Genomic DNA, 23,821 nt, shown 5'->3' with positions numbered 1-23,821 from the left:
CAGGGCATGCATCTCAGTGGCAAAAGTACCCCAGGGTTCAATCTCCAGTACCGTCAACCCCCCCCCCCCCCCAAAAAAAAAAGCACTGAACTGAAAAATTTCTGTTTTTCAGTGATATTATAGCCCTTGTATCTACTCATTTGTGGCTACTGCTCTGCAGTCCTTTAAGTATAACACATATAATTATGCCTTTTTTTTTGGTACCAGGGATTGAACCTGGGGACACTCAACCACTGAGCTACATCCTCAGCCTTGTTTTGTATTTTATTTAGAGACAGGGTCTCATTGAATTGCTTAGCATCTCACTTTTCGCTGAGGCTGGCTTTGAACTCGATCCTCCTGAGCTGCTGGGATTACAGGCGTGCACCACCACGCTAGGCTTATAATTATGTACAGACACGAAAATGAAAACAAATGATGATGGAACTGGTTTATGTCTTATTTTGAATCATGATCATTATTTATTTATTTATGGTGGTCTTGAGGATGGAACTTGGGGCCTCAGGCATACAAAGCAAGCACTGTGCCACTAAGCCACATCCCTGTATTTTAAAGTGTACTTCTACTTATTAACATAGAATGTTTTGCAGAATTTTTTATGTCGGCAGCCTCATACTTCTCATGTTTTCTGCATCTCCTGATTGTTTCGTTTTCTCTTCATCAATGCTGTGCTGTTTTGATCATTATGACCCTAGGAGCAGAGGCTATGACTAATGCACATACACCATGCAGCCCAGTGTGCAGTAGGCTACCTATACTACCTACTTTGTGTGATGTTTGCACACTGACAGAAGAGCCTTATGACACATTTTTCAGAATGTATCCCCATTGTTAAGTGGCACATGACTGTCTAAAGAGCAGTTGTAGGTTCATAGCTGAAGAAAGCAGAAAATACAGAGAATGCCAGCTTTCCTTCTGCTCTCCCACACCTGTAATTTACCCCTCAGCAGACGTCTTGTACCTGAGCATACCAGAGGGATATATTGGTTACAGTTGATGAACCTTCACCAATACCCCATTGTCACTCACAGTCCACGTTGACATTAGGGCTCACTCTTGTGTTGCATGAACGGATGTGTAATGACGTGCTTCCCTTGTTGAAGTTGTCACACAGAGTGGTTTCACTGCCCTAAGAATCCTCTACTCTCCCTTTTCGTCTTCCTGTGCTCCTCAGTCCCTGGCAACCACTGACCCTGCACTGTCTCTGTAGACTTGCCTTTTCCAGAATGCTATCTGATTGGATTCACAGTGCATGGCCTGCCACTTAAGACCGTGCATCCAAGGTTCCTCCATGCCTTCCTCAAGCTTGATGGCATACATCTTTTTAGCACTAAGTAACATTCCCTTGTCTGGACATGAGGGCTATAGTTGTCAGTTTACCCACTGGAGGGCCTGGCCTCCTGGCTGCCTCTGGGCTCTGCAGTCTGACCAGAGCTCTGGTGCTTCTCCTCACGCAGGGGTTTGTGTGGGCATTCACCCAGGAGCACGGCTGCTGGTCTGCAGGCAGGAGCATTTGCCTCCTCCACTTGCTTTAGCCTCTGGTGTGTACCCGTGGGTATGTCTGAACTCTTGCTTTTGTTTTATTGTTCTGGGTTATTTTGTTGTTGTTTTCTCTTATTTGGTACCATCTTTTCCATCTTCCTGACTCATATTTATTTTTTTAGGTAAGTCTTAGACTTGTGGAATGAAGTTCTCTCTAGGAATATCTTGCTTGGGTTGCTTTGGATATGAGTTCATTCACTATTGATAGTTACTCCTGTTTTTGTTGAGCAGGAGTTCTAGCTATAGGGAGTAAGGGGTACAAAAAGGTTATGCTCAGTGGAGAGAGAGCAGGAAAATGAATATGTGAACAAAAAATTGTTTCTAGTCCTTTTTTTCAATATTTATTTTTTTTTTAGTTGTAGTTGGACACAACATCTTTATTTATTTGTTTATTTAAATATTTATTTCTTAGTTGTACACAATACCTTTATTTTATTTATTTATTTTTATGTGGTGCTGAGGATCGAACCCAGGGCCTCGAACACACTAGGCGAGTGCTCTACCGATGAGCCACAATCCCAGCCCTGTTTTCTAGTCCTTTTTAGAGGCAAAAAATTGAGGTCTAGCGAGAGGTTTCATCAAATGTTTTCAGTCTCACAGCTAGTTAGTAGCCAAGATTAGCATAGATCGCTGGTCTCCAGACTGCATTTATAGTACACTTCTGAAGCCATCATGCATAGCTTTGTTTAATAAAGTATAATTAAGTACTTAAAATATTACTGATATTACAAGAGTTGCTTTGGGCTGTGCCTAAGTAACAATCATTTAATGGCAGGTTTGCCTAGAACAGGTGCTCTGGAGAGACAACTTTTGTGTTGAAGAAATGTAAATAATTCTTAGTAGTAGCTAAGAGCAGTAGAGTTGAAACTGTTCTAGCAAATGATCATGGAAAATTGTTTGATGAAACAGTGCACATTGTGTAGGGGCAAAGGCTTGAATGACAAGAACAGTCTACCGTTGTGTGGTGAGGCTGGAAATGGTCACTCAATGGAGAAGAATGTCTACCCTTAGATTATTTCAGCACTGGGTGTCTCTTGCCCTGACTCAGTGCCCTGATGGCCCCCTTGGGCCCAGCAGAAGGCACCAGTCTTCCTGGGGAGCAGCTGTGGGAGACTGTACACATTTGGGTGAACTGGGGTGTGTGTGAGTTTGTTCACAGGACAAGGGCCTAGTGCTCTCAGGACAGAAGAAGAGCACGACCGCAGAGGCATGGGGCATGAAGAGGAAAGCAGTGCTTTGCTTTGGAGATTGTCTGAATGTGACTCGTGTTGTCCTAGAGGAATCAAAAAGGGAAGAAACTGGGAAGGCAGTTCCTTTCTTAAAGGATTGAGGATCCCTTGAAGGGTTTATAGCTGGAAGTGGTAGCATTTATGTTAGAAAGCTCTTGACAGCTTGTGATGTAGATAGGGTTAGGGACTAGAGGGAGCAGTGTCAGTGCGGTCCCAGATGGGCTGCCCTGGCCATTCTAGCACTGGGGGAGCACAGTAGAAACTCAGGAAGGCCAGCCATTGATTTCAGGAGCCTTTGAACTTGTCAGAATGGATGTAGTGGTGGTCCAGGGGCCTTCAGTGTGCCTTTCTTACTGGTGCATCCACACCCTTCCACCCTTGATTCCATGCTGCCTTCTCAGTAGCTTCCACACCCCACCTATGTGCACTGTCCCGGTTTGGGCCACCAGACCTTGCTTGGCTGCACTTATGTACTTTCTGGTGGGACTGTTCCTCTTTGCGGGGATGCTCTGCACTGTGCAGTGTGGTTTGTTTTTTGTTTTTTTCCAAATAATGGTATTGGGGATTGAACCCAGAGCCTCAAACATACTAGGTAGGTGTTCTTAACATTGAGCTATATCCCCAGTGACCTCCCCCACAATTAAATTTCATTTTGAGACAGGTCTCCCTAAGTTGCCCAGGCTGGCCTTGAACTTGGGATTCCCCTGCCTCAGCCTTCCAAGTAGCTGAGATTGCAGATGTGCACCACTGCACCTGTACACTTCCCTCTTGTTTCTACACTCGCTTCATGGAGGTATAGGCTCACCTGATGGACTTTGTATAGTGGAGCAGCTGAAGATTAGCAAAACCCTAGTGGACATATTAGTACCAAGAACTTGCAGAAGGGTTTTGTTATTTGTTTTGCGATACTGGGGATTGAAACCAGGGCTGCTCAGAGCCACAAAACTGCATCTCCAACCCTATTTTAAATTTTATTTGAGATATGGGTCATGCCCAGGCTGGTCTGGAACTTTGGATCCTCCTGCCTCACCCTCCTGAGTCAGTAGAATTATGGGTGTGTACATCTGCACCTGGCTTTTTTGTTCTGTGTGGGTTTTTTAAAATTCTAATTTGTTATATATGACAGTAATGAATACATTACAATTCATGTTATACATATAGAGCACAATTTTTCATCTCTCTGGTTGTACACAAATTAGACTCATACCGTTCGGGTCTTCATACATGTACTTAGGCTAATGATGTCCATCTCATTCCACTTTTTTTCCTACCCCCATGCTCCCTCCCTCCCCTTTTGCTCTATCCAGAATTCACCTAATCCTCGCATGTTCCCCCACCCCACCCCATTATGTTTCTTTTTTTTTAAGGATATTATTTTTTTTTCCCCACAATGTCTTTTTTTTTTTTTTTTAATGTGGTGCTGAGGATCGAACCCGGGTCCCGCCTGTGCTAGGTGAGCACTCTACCTCTGAGCTACAATCCCAGCCCAGCCACAATCCCAGCCCACCCCACCCCATTATGAATCAGCATTCTTTTATTCAGAGAAAACATTCGGCATTTGGTTTTGGGATTGGCTATTTTTGGGATTGACTAACTTAGTATTATATTCTCCAACTCCATGCATTTACCTGCAAATACCATGATTTTATTCTCTTTTAATGCTGAATAGTATTCCATTGTGTATATATACACCACATTTTAAAAAATTCATTCAACAATTGAAGGACATCTAGGTTGGTTCCACAGTTTAGCTATTGTGCTGTGTGGGGTTTTTTGTTGTTGTTGTTTTGTTTTGTAAACAAAACAAAAACAGTCCCCCTGCCTGTTTTTTCTTTTGTTTAGTTTTGTTTTAAATTTAGAGACAGGGTCTCTCTGATTTGCTTAGGGCCTAATTAAGTTGAGGAGTCTGGGTTTGAACTCACAGTCCTCCTGCCTCAGTTGCTGGAATTATAAGGCCTAGGCGACTGTGCCCAGCTTTGTTCTGTTTTTACTAGTCATTCTCAGCTTTGAAATGTGTAGTTAGGCTGCATCTTAGGCCCAGTTTGGTTTCTTTTACTGACTTGGGGAAAGCAAAGCTTATCAAAGCAAGTATGATCAAGTATACAGCAGATGTGTGGCCTGGGGTGAGGTGGGGGCTTCTTAGAGAAAAGGATGGGCTAGGAAAGGGAGTAATCTGAGGATGATTTGAAATTTGATTTATTTATTGAACTCAGGGGCACTCGACCACTGAGCCACATCCCAGCCCTGTTTTTGTATTTTATTTAGAGACAGGGTCTCACTGAGTTGCTTTGCGCCTCACTTTTGCTTAGGTTGGCTTTGAACTCGTGATCCTCTTGCCTCAGCCTCCAGAGCCACTGGGATTACAGGTGTGCCCACTGCACCTGGCTGATATTTCATTTTTTAAAAAGTGGAATTTGAAAGAGGTGTGTTAGAGCTGGTGGGGAAAACCCTGCGCTTGCTGAGGTCCCTGTAGATGGTTACCTTCTGAAGGAGCACACTTCCCAGGAGGGCCTGCTGCTGCCTGGGTCTGATGTTAGCAAGGCAGCATTTGGCCATTGGGAGTCCCCACAAATAGATTGTCCTGCTCACTTATGCATTATGTATTTTATAAGATATATATAGTAAGTGAGTGTGCAGTTATTTAAGTGTTAGACTGCATTTTAAAAAATTAGAAAAATGAGTAAAATCTGGTACAAGGGTAAGGAGCATGGATCTCAGTGTTAAAGGATAAAAACAAATCATTATCTTTACCAGAGATAGTCAAACTGGATGATTTTTTTTTTAAAGCTGGCTATTAATGGTTAAGGAACACATACATGTAAGATATATATTAGGGATTTTAAAATAAGTTTTAGCTTTATGTAATAGGAACTCTTCCTATACCTGCAGCACATATCAAGCCATTCCTATGTTATAAACATTTGACATCAGCACAGTTTTAGTTCTATGTATTATATGAAAGTTGAGAATTTATATACTCATGTGCACACTTACATTCTGTATTTTCACGTAGATGTGTGTGGTAAATAAATGTTTGCCAGCTATATTTTGAACAGAGAGCAGCCTGTGTTCAGAATATCCTTGGGCTTTGCAGTTCCCTGTAAATCACTCCAGAACCTGGTAGTTGCAACCAGGCCCTGCTAGCCTGACTTCTTTTCTCCTTCAGGAGCTCACTGGTGTCCTCCTTAGTGTCCTCTGTCTGGAATGCTCAGCTCCCAGTGTCCACACAGCTTGTGCTGCCGGTTCCTGCTGTCACCACTGTGGTGTTGCTGTGTCACAGAGGCCTTCTCTGACCACGTAGTAAAATAGGAACCATTTAGTGTCTTTGCCCTGTTTGCTTTCTTCCTCTTATTATCACCTTCCTCTAAAATATTATTTATTTTGTGTCTCTCCATATAGTGGAAAACTGAGTGGAGGAACTTGGCATGTCTGTTAGCTCTGTCAGACCTCTTGGCACACATTGGATGGTACCATACGTTGTAGTCCGGTGAAAGAAGAGGGGGTAGGAGCTTGGAGTTTCCTTGGGATAGAGATTTTCAAGTACAGGGTTTTTAGCTATTTTCTGTGCAGCTTGGCTCATCTGGAATCCTCTGTTTTCTTCATTGCCACTTATCTCATGGTCAGCATTTATTTACTCAGTAAACATTTGAGTGACCGCTTATGTGCTGAGCACCAATAGGCACTAGAGGAATACATGGGCAGTCTGATGGGCCAGTTCAAATGTGGCCTACGGTCCAAGGGGACGCAGCCCCAGGAGGTGACAGGTTCACTGTGTTCTGACACAGGTGTATAACAACAGTTCTCACCTGTCCTACCTCTGACTGCAGTGTGGGCAGGGTTGGGGAGCATAAGCCTATACCACCTAGTTTTCAGCATTCTGTAAAAAATAGATTGGGACTTGTGATTAAAATGATTTTTGTGTGTGTGAAAATTATTTTCATCATTTCTACTTTCTATTAGGTGCTCTAGAATTGGCTAAAATGGGATGGCTACCAGCAGACAGAGCCGAGTGCCCCTGTGCATAGAAGCTCGGGGTATCTCAGGGTTACTTGGTTATGCTGTCATCACTCCCTCGCTCATCAGCCTGTGCCCTCTTGTGCTTGAGTCTCAGCTCTTCAGTTATGATTTCTCTCTTCTTCCTGTTGGCATTGGACATTTGGTTATAAGTTTTAACTGCTGCAGATATTACTACAGGAGCGTTCTTTGACCTATTCCTTGGTCCCATCTGGAATGTAGATGCTGACTCTGAGAGATCAGTGCCAGATAACTTCCCAAAGTGATCAGACTGGTTTATCCTCTTGCCATAGTAAGATGCAACTTTTATTTGCTGGTGTCCTCTTTACTTCTTATTGCTGCGGTTGGGTTTTAGACATCTTGTGAGTATCACATTGTTTCTCATATCCAGGAATTTTGCTACTGTTTATTAGGTATGAGGAAGGCCTTATGGTTCTGTAAAATATGTTCACATTGAATAGACATTTAGATTGGTATTTGTAGCAATGATATGAATAACTGGGATTTACTATTTATTTATTTATTTGATACTGGGGATTGAATCCAGGGCCTCATGCATGATAGGAAGGTACTCTGAGCTGTATCCCCAGCTCTGAGATTTACTTTAAAATTCTTCAGCAGATATAAAGCACATTTTGGGTTCAGCTAGCTGAATTGGAATATGGACACAGATTATCGTTGTAGTATTTCATTTAGTATTTTGTGGTTATGTAAGAATATACATACTTGGAAAAGACATGCTCAATATTTGATTAGAATGTATAAAAATAACTCTCAAATGCTTCAGAAAAAATTATATATGTACACAAGTTTGTTTTAATGTTAAGAATGGTATATATAGTTCCCCTAGTCATGGATATTTTTTTCGTTTGAGAGTTTCTGGGGGCCCAACCCATGTGCCTCTCTTAACACTAAAAGCACGTGTTCAACACCTGTCCCTCCCCCAGTATGGCTATGACTAGTGTATGCTTCCATGAACTCTAGTTGTAAGCACAAATGTTATCATACTACACATAAAAGTTTTAAAACTGCAGTTTTTCCTGTGATTAAAAAATAAACTGAAATGTGGATTTACCTAAGCATGTCCCAGTGTGTGTGCATGTAGTGCTGGGAATGGAACCCCGGGCCTCACTTGTGTTAGACAAGTGCTCCAACCCCTGAGCTGCACCTCAGCCTTTTTTTTTTAATATATATATTTTTAATATTTATTTTTTAGGTGTAGATGGACACAACACAATGCCTTTATTTTTATGTGGTGCTGAGGATCGAACCTAGGTCCCACCCTTGCTAGACGAGCGCTCTATCGCTGAGCCACAATCCCAGCCCCTTAGCCTTTTTTAAAATTTTATTTTGAGGCAGGGTCTCACTAAGTTGCCCAGGTTGGCCTTGAACTTGTGCTTCTTCTGCCTTAGTCTCCTGAATTGCTGGGATGACAGGCTTACACCATTTCACCCAGTAGCCATGTCCCATTTGTGAACATTTAGATTTTGTTGTTCCTTACTATAAATAACACACGAGTAAGCCAAAATGTATTGTGTCCTTCCCCAGTAGACAAGCAAGTCTCCTTGACTGCAGGTCAGAGTTTCCATCTAAGTGCATTCATGGTTCTTTTTCTCTGGCATTTATGACAATTAGAATTAATTATCTGTGTAATTATGTGTCTGTCCAACTGTAAGAGTTCAGAAGTACACACATGATCCAGTCATTGCTGTAGGGGTAGCACTAGGCACACAGTAGGCACACAGAAAGATTTGTTGAGTCATTGGAAAAATAATTCAGTATAAAACATTAGCTCATTTAAAAATGTCACCCTGCTGCTGCCTACTTTGGAATGTATGAAAGAAGCTGTTTCTGTTGCAGTGCTTCCATGAAGGTTTCTTTACTGGATGAAGAAGCCCACAAGTTTCAGGCATGAAACTGTTGGAGGCGCAGTGGAAGCCCCTCCCCACAGCACACAGGCTCACTGTCCTCACGGCTTTGCTTGTCTCTCAGGGCTGAGGAGCTGGTTCCTGCAGGGGAAGTGACTCCTGTGAAGTGTGTGCGACAGCTTCCTGTGACAGATGCCTCTTTTTTCCCCTCAACTGCTTGAATGGCCTCTAGGACTCCTACTCTGTGGAAGGTGGAAGACACATGCCCCAGAAAGGCGGCGTGCAAAATCTCCAGATTGTAGAGCTTTCTGTCCACCTTCTGACCATCCCTTTTCTCCTCTGCCCAAAACCCCTCAGCAAGAGGTGGGGCTTGAAATCAGTACTTTCTAAAGAGAGCACTGGAAGGAAAAAGTTTCGAGTGATTTGGAATTTATAAAGCAAGGGGTTAAAGGCATACATAGCTCATATGTATAGCATATGTTTATCTGGGTTTGATTCCCAGCACTGCAAAAAATAGTAATAATAAAGTAAAAATAATAATAATAAAGTAAATAATAATAATGTAATAAAAATGATAAAATAATAAAAAATAAAGTAAAAAAAACCTCATTTTATGTAGTAATAACAAAACCACATTTCTTTCTGTTTCTGTGATTTTGATATCGTCATGACCTTTTTTTAAAAAAAGAATGTTTTGGTTGTAGATGGACACAATACCTTTATTTATTTTTATGTGATACTGAAGATTGAACCCAGTGCCTCACATGTGCTAGGCGAGCCACTGAGTTACAACCCCAGCCCTTTCATAATCTTTTTATTGTCAGAACTTTAAAGTTCTGTGCTTGTTGAGATGTGGGAATTTTTGTTTGTTTCATTGTGTTTTGTTTTTTATTTAGATTCTCACTCTGCCCAGGCTGGCCTACCAATTTCTGGTGTCAAGTGAGTCTTTGCCACAGCCTCCTAAGAAGCTGGGAATTAAAACACTACCATGTGTGACTTGAGATTATTATTATTTAAAAAAATATTTTTTAAATTTTAGGTGGATAAAATATCTTTATTTTATTTGGTGCTGAGGATCAAATCCAGTGCCTCACTCATGCCACATGAGCATGCTACCACTTGAACCACATCCCCAGCCCCTCAAAATATTATTTTTATTATATTAAAATGTGGAGTGCTGAGCTGGATGCAGTGACACACACCTGTAATCCCAGCAACTCGGGAGGGTAAGTCAGGAGGAGGCCAGCTTCAGCAATTAGCAAGACCACCCTTTCTCAAAATTAAAAAAAAAAAAAGGTGTGGGGAAGGGGTCTGAGGATGCAGTTCAGTGGTAGAGCATCCCTGAGTTTCATCCCTAGTACCATTAAAAAAAAAATTCAAAAATAAAGCTGCAAACCAATGCCCTATACTCTTAAATGTTGTGCTCTGATTTACTAGCCCTCATAACAACATTGGGAGCATTTAAAAAAAAAAAAAAGTACAGAACACCTCAAGTGTGTCCTTTCTTGAGCTGGGTGTGCTCATTTATGAAAGTTCACCAAAATATGCATGGTATTTTTTGAACACCATATATTTGCAGGAAGTCCACCTGTATGTCTGTGCACATATGAATGTGTGTATACCACACAAGAGTGTTTCAGTCAGCATCAGACTCATCAACGACGGGAGCGCCAGAAGACTGTGTTGTCTAGGACATCATGGTGCTTCAGTGTGGGAACGTAGACTCTGTGATGTTTGCAGAATTGAATTGCCTAATGATGGCTTTCTGAGGACACATCTCTGTTGTCAGGCGACCTGTGGCATGCAGGTGTGCACATGTGCACGTGCACTGTAAGGTGGGCCCCCAAGACCAGCTCATGAAGGAGGTTTGTCGGGTAATTCTGATGAGTCAGGATTGAGAACTGCTGAGTTGGAGCAAAACTTGGAGGGAGTTGAACTGGGCTTCATCTCTCCTGCTCAGCTGTTTAATCCTGTGGTTATAAACTGCACCACTGCTTCTGGTTGAGTCTTGCTAACATTTACAAAGGAATTAAGCTAATAGTTCTTTATGTGTGTTTATTTTAGTCCCCACATTACTCTGAGAAAGTGTCCTGTAGTTGAGGAACGGGGTTATTCAGCAGGCTGTTGGCAGAGGCCAAAGACTTTGCCACTTGTGTAGGCTCTTCTACGGCAGCCAGCTTTCTGGAGGGAGAATCAACAACAGCAGCCTTTTTTCCTCCTCTTTTCCCTTTTCCTGTCGGTGTCAGGAAACACAGACCATAGTTTGGACCTCAGTTCACATTGTACAAAGCTACATATATATGGGGGCAAATGAGATTATTTTGAGTATACAATTGCCTGCTTAGGGACAAGTCAAGTTAGTTGATTTGATATGGAAGAGGTAAAGTGAATGGTATGTCCCTGTACACACTTCATTCTGTGTGTTTGCTATGGGAATTTTAAAAGAGGAAGATATATATTATTCAGTTTGTCCAAGAAGACTAAATGGCATTCTAGTGACTGTTGGTTTTATTGATATGAGAGATATGTGTCTTTCAGGATGTGTACACAGATGAGTGAAAACTGGAGCAAAGACTAGACTGCTCTTACCCTGCTGTTATTGAGGCCTTTGTATGTGTGTGTGTGTGTGTACATGTAGGCAAGTGCTCTACCAGTGAGATAAACACCATAGCCCTGGGGAAAAATTGCAATGACAGCATCTATAAAAGCATTCACATTCAACATTTAAAAATTTTAAGAATTACTCATAAAATATTAACCTGTAAGAAACTTTTAAGATCATTAATGATCATGTACTCTCATACTAATGAGAACTGAATTGTAGAGATGAAGGCAGGCAGAAATGATTCAGTCATACAAGTTGAACCTGGATGGAGGGAGAATGCAGAGGTGGAGTTTGGATAGGAATAGATGCCAGAAGTTGAACTCCAGTGTGCATGGTTGAGTAGGGTATCTATTCACATATATTTAATATTCAAAGAAGCAGCTTTAACAACAAAAACTGGATAGCCAGAATACTATGCTGTAGCACAGAACACTGTACTGCCATAAAAATGAAGAACACACCACAGTGCCCATCCTAGCAGTATAAAGCTGAAAGGAGAAACAGGTCCTTTTAAAACCTGCTGCACACAGTGCGATGCAGTGCCTCAGAACTTCACCGCATCCAGCCTAAGTAGCATGCCTGCTGGCTGCCCACACCAGGACACTAGGACATCAGGTGAACAATTCACATCATCAGAGATCTGACAAGTGCAAAGTAATAGGCTTGGGCTCCCTCTGTGGAAGAAGTCAGAGGTAGGAATGAGGAGCTACGTATGCAGCTTCTATCTACCATGCACGGTATTGGTTGTGTTTTACTTTTTACAATTGAATAAGGGTTTTATATAATCATCATCATCATGAATTTGAAGTACTGGGGATTGAATCCAGGGGTGCTCTACCACTGAGCTGCATCTCCAGTCCTTTTTTTTTTTTAAGTCAGGGCATGATTAACTTGTGACCCTCCTGACTCGGCCTACTAAATTGCTAGGAGTATAGGCAACCACACCCAGCCTTATTATGTTCTATAAATTAGATGTATATAACATTTTTATGTATCTTGTGTTATATAATTTAAAATATTACTTATCTGCTAGAGAGTGTAACTCAGTGGTAGATCCTATGTTTAGCGTGCACTGGGTTCAATATTCAGCACTTCTTGAAGACAAGGTAATGACTATGAAAGGAACAGGAAGGTAGCCCCAAAACTTTTAACTGAGACTCCATCCATGTGAGCCCAGTCTAACTTAGGATTCTGAACTACCCACGTGATCATGATGTATTGTGGCTTATTAAAACTGTTTTTTTTTTTTTTTTTTGAGAGAGAGAGAAATTTTTTTTTAATATTTATTTTTTAGTTTTCGGTGGACACAACATGTTTGTTTGTATGTGGTGCTGAGGGTTGAACCCGGGCCACACACATGCTAGGCGAGCGCGCTACCACTTGAGCCACATCCCCAGCCCCCAAACTTTTGAGGATAAAGGTCCCTGTTATAGTCATTGGTATATGTATACAGAATATGTATAGAGAATATCTTAGTCCATTTCCTGTTGCTTGAACAGAACATCTGGGACTGGGTAATTAATAAATATAATAGAGGTTTATTTTGGCGCAAGTTCTGGAGGCTGGGAAATCTAAAAAAACTGATGCTGGCATCTGTCTAGCTTCTGGTGAAGGTGTCCAGTGGCCTCAACTAAAGTTTCAGAGGTGTCAGTTTGTAAACCGCCAGCTCCATTGCCCTGGGTTCAGAAGTGAGGCAGAACAAACATCATGATGGAAGGGTGTGGTGAAGAAAAGCAACTCAGGACATAGCAATCAGGAAGTAGACATAGTATTGGTCAAATAGGTTGTCTGTGAGACTGAGTAGGATTTGTGTTTACTTAGTGAATCTATAAAGTGAATTTTCTATAAATTGAATTCTATAAAGTGAAGTTTTTAAAAAACTACAGTAGGGAAATAGCATTTCCATAAAGAATATGCATTTTATTCATGACTTGGAAGGATGTGTTGGTCACATGCTCTGACAGACTATAGTTTGTGTCTTGTGCCCTCTTCTCTAAAGACAGTCAGTGGGAGCATTAGAATGTTAACTGCAGTAATGTCCATGCCCACCAGGTGGCAGAATTGCCTCACTTACATAATTTAAGGAGCTCTGATTGTCAGTGAGTTGAAGTGATAAGTCATTCCTTATGTTAATAACAAAAGGATATGTCATGGTATTTGTTATATTTAAATTTTTTTTGGCGTGTTCAGTTTGAGAGAAATTGCAGTCATGTTTCCTTTGCCATATGTCATGCTATTGCAAATGTTACAATAGTAGCTTTTTAAGCAGCTCTATTAAGGCTATAAGCTCTGTCCTCGGCCCATCCTTTGGTGTCATCCTATTTCTCTGCATAGAATCTGCAAGATCACAAGGTGTTCTGAGTCTCTGCAGTATCTGGGAGAGGGAAGGGTAAATTAAGGTTACTATGGAAGTTTTCATCTGCATTCTTTCCCTTTTGCTGTTGAATTGAGACTCTTGCCAGTGATAATAAGGTCATTTGGTTTGGATTAATTCATAATATAGAAGCAAATAAAGCTTAGCAGGAGGATCCATCTGTTTTTTACTCTGTTTCCATTACTTCAACCACGGCTTTTTTTTTTTTTTTTTTTTTTTTTTAAGCACAGGAGATTGAACCCAGGGGCACTTTACCACTGAACCACATCCCCAGCCCTTTTTATTTTTTATTCTGAGACACGGTCTTGCTAAGTTGCTGAGGCTGGCCTCAAATTTGTGATACTCCTTCCTTAGCCCAAGTCCCTGGGATTGCAGGCATGTATCACTTGGACACCTCAACCACAGTTTGACTTTCTTAGCTCCTATTACTAGATAAGAGTGTGTTGGTCAGCCTTGCTTATTAGTTCCCTTTCCCTTGGAGACAGTCCTTATCTGAAGAGCCTTCTCCCTTTGTCTGCTTTCCTCAAGTGAGAGGATTACACATGGAGGGTTAAGGCCACACATTCTGGGATCAGACACTCCAACTGTGTATAAGTCTGTTTCTGTCATTTATCAGCTGTGTGTGACTGACCAAGGTATTTAACATCTCTGAACCTCAGTTTCTTCATTTGTGAGTGAGAGTGATAATAGAATTATCACAGAGGATTAAAAAGATTATTCTTGTTCTGGGCACAGTGGTGCTTACCTGTAATCCCAGCAGCTCAGGAGGATGGGGCAGGAACACCACAAGTTCAAAGCCAGCCTAAGTAACTTGGTGAGATGCTGTCTCAAAATAAAAAAGGGCTGGGGATATTGCTCAGTGATTAAGTACCCCTGGGCTCAATTCCTAGCACCAATAATAATAATCCTTGTCAAGAGCTTAGAACACTGGCTGGCACAGAGTAACTCTCAGGTGTGTTTTGTTTTTTGGTACCAGGCCTCTGAGATTGCAGGCATGAGCCATTGTGCTTGGTATACGATGGTTTTTATGTAATCCATGTAGCTGTTGAAGCTCCTCCACTCCCCTCAGAACTGAGAGTTGAGTGCAGGGGTGCTATACCAATGAGACACACCCCCAAGCCCCTTTTATTTTTTGAGATAGGGCCTAGCTGAGTTGCCCAGGCTGGCCTTGACCTTGTGCTCCTCCTGCCTCAGCCTCCCAGGTCACAGGGGGCTATCCTTGAGTTGTCATCATCAGTCCTTATTGACTAGTTACCTGGTGCCCCTATGTCATTGGATGTCTGCACTGTTTCTTCATATATTTATGTTCTTTTCTGTCCCCTGCATGTGGTCTCAGGCTACAGCAGGAAATCAGATTGGTTTTGCGTTTCCATTTTGGCCTGCGTGTGATATAGTGCTGCGGTCATATTAAGTACAGTTCAATAATATTTGACTGGGTTTTAGGAATTTATGCATTTTCTTGATGAGTGAGATTTTTCTGCATTTAAGTGATGTTATAAAAAAAACTCATTCACATGTGTTTGCCATAATGGTACATAATGAATGGTAAGCTCTTGTCTTTTCAAAAAAGCCACAGAACTGGTTGGGGTGGCATGTGTTTAGTCTCAGCTATTTGGGAGGCTGAGGCAGGAGGTTGGCTTGAGTTCAGGAGCTTGGGAACCAGCCTAAGCAACATAGTCTGACCTCTCCCTCCTGAGGCTCTCCCCACAATGGCACCTCACTCCCAGATTGGGACGAACTCTGGTTGACCTCCTAGGGGCAGGGCAGCATCAAGATGCTTGCTTTCAGAGACGGGACCTCCATCTCTGGAACAGTTCTTCAGGGTCCGTTTTCTTGTCTGCGAGCATTTGCCATGCAGCTTGCATTTTCCTGCCTCTTCTTCCCAGTTCCTCTCTTCTCCACCCCCCATAAGCATCAGTCATCCTTTGTATTTTGAGGGCAGCTGGGAGCAGATTTAATTTTTTTTAGGTTGAAAGCTCATTTCTGCTTTACTTAGGGAGGCCACGTGGAAGGTTTTAAAAATGAGCATCTTCCATTTTCATAATGACCAGCAGCAGCTGCTCCTGTCTGTGAAGGAGCAGGTAAGTGGTAGGTGCCATGTCCCTCTGATCATCAAGGAGGAGGAAAGCTGAGGAGCAGGTGGAGCCCGAGGGATGTGCGAAAAATCCTGTCTGATGGCAGCAGTGTCTGTGCAGAGTTCACTGTGGTCCAGAGCAATCAGAGGAGAGGGGGCAGCAAGGCTTGCTGTAGTGTGGTTTTCCCCATCGGGTGACAGCCCAGCTTTACTTGTGAGAGCTAATTCCTGGTGTGAAAACCTAAACTTACAGAAATTCAGTTAGGGATCTTGATTGGCTTTATTTTATTTTATTTTTAATTATTTTGTTTGAGACATGTTTTTGCCATCTTATTTTTTAATTTTTAAAATTTTTTATTCTAATTTGTTATGTCAGCAGAATGCATTACAATTCATATCATACATATAGAGCACAATTTTTCATATGTCTGGTTGTATAGAAAGTATGTTCACACCATTCGTGTCTTCATACATGTCCTTAGGGTTTGATTGGCTTTATTTTTGACTTTAGAATTGTACCATACTTCATTCCACAGACTAAGTGTGCCAACCTAGCAGAAGAGGTTAGCATGATAGATAGAGAAGGGGAATGAGGCAGAAACAAAAGAACAAAAAGTGGATTCTTTTCTCTGTGGTATTGGGAGACAGCGCAATAAGAAAGGAATTGGCTAGTTAAGTTCAGGTTATTTCAGGTTACAAAAGTGTAACAATTAAAGCTAGGGAACTTCATTATCATGCCCATTGAAACTGGCCTATTTGGGAATTTTTGCTGTTATCTCTTTAATCCTGATGAACTGAAAGTTCACCACATAGGTGGTTGACATGGAACATTAGCGTGTGGGACTTGATGTTGGTTTTTAGCCTGGTCTTTTTGGGACCCATTGCAGGAGCTTAGTCAGAAACAATAGCCTTCTGTCCCTTTAATTCATCACTGGGTCAGTCAGGAAAGTGGTGAAGGGATCACAGTCATTGGATCAGCACTTCCTGTGGGCCAGGCTCTGCTGGATGAACTCAGGGACAGCTGGGTTCGGGTCTCACTCAGCCTGACCTTGCTGGCTTTATTTTGCTGTAGGAAGCCAAAACATGGAGTAGCACAGCACCCCCAGCATTCACTCAGCACAGGTTGTCACCCTTTGGTGGACACTGTTGATAATGTATTCTCTGATAGCATTAGCCTCGGAGTCCCTCTTGGTACCACCAAATGGCTTCCTTTAAGGATCTGTGGAAGAGTTCTTTCCTTCTTCCCTTTACTATTTTGTATTTTTTAGTTGTAGTTGGTTGGACACAATACCTTTATTTTATTTATTTTTATGTGGTGTTGAGGATCGAACCCAGGGCCTCGCATGAGCTAGGCGAGCGCTCTACTGCTGAGCCACAGCCTCAGCCCTCCTTCTTTCCTTTATATTCGAATTCTTACAGTGGACTTGAAGCACATCTGAAAGCAGCATGATTTAAAAGGCCACCTTAGTAAGTGCACCTGTTTTTTTAATATTACTGCAAGTGTGACAGGCAGCCTGAGTTGCTGCAGCTTGGTTGGTACCTTGTACCCTTCGTACCACCAGGGAGTGGTTGTACTAAAATACAAAAGGGCAGATGACAATGGAGTGGCATCCAAGAATGCTTGTTTTTCCCTTGCAATTTTTAGCTAAATCTGGTCAAAGACAATGGTTCGGCTCCGTGAAAGCCCTGTTGCTGAGGAACAGAATGGACTCTTCAGTAGACACCTGTGCCTGGTTCCAGCAGGACAGATGCTGCATGGCTCCCTCAGCCGGTGCACCTTTTTATATAGATAGATTTTATATAGATATAGATTTTATATAGATATATATTCATTCATTATTTATTTATTTTTATGTGGTGTCGGATGGAACCCAGTGCCTCACACATGTGAAACAAGTGCTCTACCACTGAGCCCCAGCCCCCAGCCCGTGCATATTGATCTACTTAAAGGTCATGTGACTGCCTGGAATAACCAACCCCATCGAAAATTAGAAAACAAGGAATATCCCTTGAAATGTACCCCTCACACACCTCCTCCACCTCCGCCCCTTGAAAACCAGTGATTTATTTGCTGAAATTCTGGTAAATAGAATCTTAACTATATTTTAGTGAAGTTACTATCAAGTTTGAATTTTAAATATAAAATATAAAAAATTAGAGCCTTAATATTGAAGTTAATATTAATTTGAGTTTGCATTATAGATATTGCTGCTTGAATTAAGTTGATTTTTTTTCTTTTCTTTCTTTTTTCTTCGTTAACGAAAAAAAATTCCTCCAAGTATTAGAATACATGCTAACAAAAGAGTCTGAATTCTTTTTCCGACTAGATCTCTTTTTGCTAAATTGGTTGCCTGTTTCACCACAGTTAGGAATGTGGTTGTGTTGTACTTGTATGTGAATATTGGGATTGAGATGTCTGATTGACAAGGTCTCTTGTGTCCATGGGCAAGGGAGCCTCTTTTTACTGTTGTCATTGCCTCTGGAGCATGAGATTTGGGGGCAAGAGGAAATAGGGAATGAAAGGAATTTTACTATTTTATTTCATGCTGTTCTGTGCTTCTTTATTACTTTTTTAAAAAATATATATTTATTTTGTTTTTTAGTTATAGATGGAAATATCTTTATTTTTATGTGGTGCTGAGGATTGAACCCAGTGCCACATGCATGCTAGACGAGCACTCTACCTCTGAGCCACAACCCCAGCTCTTCTTTATTACTTTTAAGCTTGTGTTTTTCTTATAATTCATGAAGGAAAGTCATTCATGACTTTAGGCAGTAATGTTGACCAGCACTTCATTATTTTTCTGGCATACCTGGGAAGAAGGATTAGAAAGTCCTAAGGAGAGGAGAATGCTTCTTATTCTCCTGGGGGTTGAGTGTTTCCGCAGAAGCCAGCATTTGCCATCTTGTTTTGGAATATTTGGACGTAAATACTGGGCATTAGGTCTTGTCATTTATCTCTTTGACTTTTTAAAACATCCTTTGCTGATTATTTAACCTCAGGTGAGATTAAAGTGAACTTCCATTTTATATTTCTTTTTACTGCTCAGTGGTTTTCAAAGTTCCAGAGCATTATTTTCTTGTTTTATAAAATTTGAGTAGTTCCAAAAGAACAGATAATGCTTACCACCTGGAGGTAGCTGCTGGTTAATACTTGAGTGTGTTCATTCTGACATTTCTCCATGGGATTTATATCTGCAGGGCCTGCAATGGGATCATACTATGTGATTTTGCTTTTTTAATATCTACTCAAGTGTTCCATCTTAAGTGTGACAGGCCTGGCATAGATCTGTCAGTCTGGGGGACTGGAATGTGCCGTCCTTCTATCTGCTTACTGTCTCTCCTCCTGTCTTGCAGTGGACGAGTACATTGCCATCGCCAAGGAGAAGCATGGGTACAACATGGAGCAGGTATGCGTGTTTTCCTTGCTGTTGTTGAAAGTAGTTTCTGAGGCCACTCTATCAGGAGGCCTTCTTTGTGCTCAGTAGCAGCGCTGCTTCACTGGCAGTGGTCAGCGCCACAGACTCAGGCTGCTTTCTCCTTTCCCAGGTGAGGATTAATGCAGAGTCTTTGATTTGGAGGTGGCTGTACAGGCTGTGCACTTCTGCAGGTCTGTAGCCTTGGGGCGGTGGTTACCACCTCGTCAGTAGGGAGATCATTGCTGGTGTGCAGCATTTTCTCCTTGGATTATGTCATTCTTCTGCATCTGAGATGTTGTTTTCAGACTTCTGATGCCACACACAAACCCATATTGTTTTATATTCGTTGGTGGGAGTCACTTTCAGGTTATAGACCCTTGATATCATTTAGAATATTGGTAAAAAGTGTTTCTCTACAAAAGTGTAATGGTAATCTTATTTTATTCTTACATCTAATTACTGTTTTAAACATATTTAATTGGGGTCAGTGCTTCCCATGGCGTTGACCTGGCTCTTACTGCTTGTAAATTACTAGCACTTCCCATTTATACTAACGATCAAAGGCACCATGAGTTTAGGGTATGCAGAATTATACATTTTTCTTTAGGTTTGGCATTACTTTTAATTAATTAAAGGTATTTTTAGAAAAGTCACATTAGAGCCAGGTGTGGGGTGCACACTTGTAACCCCAGCTACTCAGGAGGTAGGACGATAGCAAGTTCCAGGCCAGCTTCAGCAATTTAGTGAGACCCTGTCTCAAAAGATAAAACAGGCTGGGGGTGTAGCTCCGTGGTAGAGTACCCTGGGTTCAATTTCTGGAATCCCTCACTTCTCCCAAAATGAGCGTTTAGCATGATCATTTTCACTTTAGAATTGCAATAAGGGCCTGGGCAAGGTGGTGTACACCTGTAATCCCAGTGGCTCGGGAGGCTGAGGCAGACGGATCGAGTTCAAAAACCAGCCTCAGCAATCTAGTGGGACCCTGTCTCAAAATGAAAAACATAAAAAGGGTTAAAAGGGGCTGGGGCTGTAGCCCAGTGGTTGGGCCCTTGCCTAGCACGGTGAGCCACTGAGTTAAATCCTCAGCACTAATTAAAAAGAAATAAATAAAATAAAGGTATTGTGTCCACTGACAACTAAAAAAAAGATTTTAAAAGAAAGGGAGGGGGCTGGGAATGTGGCTCAGTGGTAAAATGCACCTGGGTTCAATCCCCAAAACCAGTAAAAACAAACAACAGCAACAACAAATAGATAGATAGATAGATAGGTAGGTAGGTAGGTAGGTAGGTAAGAAAATGATGTGAGAACAAAATGGAAATGTTAATGAAGATAAAACCTAAAATGAAATTTAAGAAGAACTCTGGAGCTAAAAATTATCATAACTGAAATGATGAATTCACTTGAAGGATTCAAAGATTTTGAGCAGGCTGAAAAAATCAGTGAATTTCAAGATAGAACAATTTAAATGAATTGAGTTTGAAAAGAAAAAAGGTTTAAGAAGGGTGAACAGAACCCAAGGTCCCTGAGGCCATCATCAAGAAGAGCCACCTAAGTACCTGGGTGTTCAGGAGATGAAGAGAAAGCACTGAGGACAGAATTGTTGATGAAATCATGGCCCAAACTTTACAAAGCTGCTGGAAGTCATGAATATAAATATCAGAGCAACTGAGAAGTCAGATAAGACAAACTCCTGCTCATGAAAGTCAAAGACAAAGGTGAAAATAGCAAGGGGGCAGCCACCTGGCAGGTGCGCATGACTGCAAAACAATCATTTTTCTCCTCAGAAACTCTGCAGTCCCAGAGACAGGGGCTAAGGAATGCATTCACCATTCTGAGAGAGAAACTTGTCAACCAAGATCCTGTGTCAGACAACACTGTCCCTCAAAAATGTGAAGGAGTGAGGACATTCACAGATAAGAAAAAGGAGTTCATTACCACTAGATCTGCCTGTGGGTGGGGGAATGAAGGGACATCAGCCAGGTGTGGTAGCACATCCTGGCATTCCAGGGACCCAAGAGGCTGAGGCCAACCTCAGAAACTGAGCCAGACATGGTCTCAAACAAAAAGGCAGGGGTTATAAGTTTGTGGTAGAGCTACCACCTGGAATCAAGAGAAAGTGGGGAGAGGGAAGAAGAGAGGAGGAGAGAGGAAGGAAATTAATACTGTGTGATTTAGCAGTTCCACTGCCGGGTATGTACACAAAGAATCGGAAACAGGATCTCAAACCTATATACCCATTCACAGCAGCTAAAATATGGAAGCAGCCCACATACCCAACTGGTGAACAAATAAGCAAAATATGGTTTGTACTTACAACGGAGTATTATGCAACCTTAAAAAGGAAGTATGCTATAGTATGATGAACCTTGAGGACAGGATGCTATGGAAAATAAGCCAGTTGCCAAAGGACACACACTGCATGAGTCTCCTTAGGAGAGCCTAGAGCCCAAAAACAACATGGACAGAAAGTGGAATGGTGGTTGCTAGGGCTGGAGGAGGAGGTACTGACAAGGGGTTATGGTAGAGTTTCAGTTTCAAATGAGAAGAGTTGTGGATTTGGGTGGTGGGGATAGTTGTACCACAGTATGGTTGTTGTGTTCAGTGACATTGTACACTTAGAAGTGGTTGCAGTGATAAATTTCATGGTATGTGTATTTTATCACAATAAAAACTTGGAGTGGAGCCACTTCCAGGGTTTTAAGATGCGGAGAACTACTGATCTGTAAAATGGCAGATAATGAAAAAAATTGTGACTAGATGGGTAACAATGAGCAAGGAACAACATAATCAAAATTTCACAGACTCCTCTTCAGTCAGTGAAGAGGAGGAACTGGGAAGACAGAAAATTGTCCTGAGGTGATGGACACTCATTACCTTGTGGAATTTTTCTCTGTGAAAATGCATCATCTTCGGGCTGGGGCTGTAGCTCAGTGGTAGAGTGCTCACCTAGCATGTGTGAGGCACTGGGTTCGATCCTCAACACCACATAAAATAAATAAATAAAACATAGATATTAAAAATAGATAAATAAATAAAATAAAGGTATTATGTCCATCTACAACTAAAAAAAGATTTAAAAAAGAACGCATCATCTTGAAGGAATGGACCTCAAAATCATGGCACTGTCAAAGCATTGTTGTGTCTTTTTTACTGCTGCTTGCTGTGCTTATAGCTGCGAATGATTTTGAAGGAAAACACCAACAGCATGTACCATGTGTGGAGACAGTTCCTTTGTGTGCCAACTGAGTAGGCTTATGAATTGTGTCTTCTCTTGGGCTTGGGACAGCTGCACACCTTTTTGCTTTCTCTGAGCCCACATATAGTTCAGTTACATTAGCTGGTTGTGAACAACTCAGCTAATTTCCCTGAGCCACCTATTCTGGTCCGGTGGTTTGCCCAGATGAAGAATGCTCTGAAGGAGCCATCTCTTTGTGGATAATCATCTCAGAAAGGCCTACATGTGGGGTCTTGGGCACAGCATTTGGAGAGACGCCTCCTTATTTCATAGCAAGGGCAGCTCGCTTCTCAGGTGGTGAGCCAGATGATGAAGGGTGTCAGGGATTTGAAGAGATGCTGGAATATGCAGAGACTGCACAAGACTTTGCCTCGCAGGCCAACCTGGCAGTGCAACTCCTAGTACAGAAGGGTGGATTGTTTTGAAATGTTGGCCTACACTTCAGTTCCTAACATTCTGTTTGATCTGACTGGAATAACACGGATATTTTCTTGGACCTTTTTGAAACTTCTTTGGTGCAACTCTGATTGGGAAAACAGTAATTAAAAGAAGTATTCAGAAACTCTGTTTTATTAACATGCAGCAAGCACATAATGGAGCAGCTGGTGGCTTTCATTGGTGCTGTCTCCAGCATAGGTGTGTCTCTGCAGAAGTCCTTCTGGGAAAACCTGGAGCTGCAGAAGCAGAATGGGTTTTCTCTCCTCAGGGAGAAAACCGGTTATCCTGGTTTTTCAGCCTATCAGGGTACAAGGTTAGGCCAAACAGTGGTTGAACTCAGAGGAGAAAAATAAATAACCAGAGAAAGTTTTTAACTGCAGAAATTAGAATATATGGGTTCTGCCTTTAATCAGGAGGACTCCAAACCAGCAAGGAAAATTCCCTTTTCCAGCTGTATTAAAACTTTACAGAAAGCACACTAGTCCATATTTTGCATTGGCGCGCTTTCCTTCATATGTAGATCAGTCCACCTTGTCATTGTTTTAGGGCAGACTGCAGTGTTCAGCTGCAAACCAACAGAAACTGGCCTTCCTTTAATTACATTCAGAAGGCCTACATGGTACAGTTAAGTGAGTTCACACCACACCCAAAGTTCCAATGTATGTAAATTATAGATTGGATAACAGTCTAACTTTTTATGCCAGCCTGCCTCTGCCTGCCTCTTCACCCTCACAAAAAGGCCTTTGTATGATCTATTGTACACCCTCTGGCAAGTTGGTCTTTAAATTTTGAGACAGTATAAGGAATATCTCATTGGTGTCTCTCTTTTTTTTTTTGTTTCGTATTTGTAGAAGTCATGGGAAAACTTTATAAAAGACATCTTTGAATATTAAAAAAAAGTGGGGGGAAATGCGGTGTATGACAGTATCTTCTACTTAGCAGTATATATGAGTCAAGCATGTATTTGTCTAGATTTAAAGTCATACATGTTCTTCTTTTGCCAGTCTGACTTCCATTTTAGTG

General features: G+C 41.7%; 1 protein-coding gene and 1 pseudogene across 2 annotated transcripts in view; both read left to right on the top strand.

Moving 5' to 3' along the window:
* Positions 1-23,821, top strand: part of Rcor1 (REST corepressor 1) — a 132,875-nt gene that overhangs the window by 82,741 nt on the left and 26,313 nt on the right. The window contains exon 4 of one of the 2 annotated variants that reach the window (XM_027946662.3): positions 19,064-19,116. The exons of the other annotated variant lie outside the window; for it this stretch is intronic. Coding sequence (XP_027802463.3) covers positions 19,064-19,116 — 53 coding nt within the window. The remainder of the gene's footprint in view (positions 1-19,063; positions 19,117-23,821) is intronic. 2 annotated transcript variants of the gene reach the window in all.
* On the top strand, positions 21,893-23,807 carry LOC114101560 (vacuole membrane protein 1-like; annotated as a pseudogene).

The sequence above is a fragment of the Marmota flaviventris genome, chromosome 2 (genome assembly GCF_047511675.1).
Source record: "Marmota flaviventris isolate mMarFla1 chromosome 2, mMarFla1.hap1, whole genome shotgun sequence".
Lineage (NCBI taxonomy): Eukaryota > Metazoa > Chordata > Mammalia > Rodentia > Sciuridae > Marmota > Marmota flaviventris.
The sequence above is the reverse complement of the archived record's forward strand: the minus strand, read 5'-3'. Positions and strand labels throughout refer to the sequence as shown.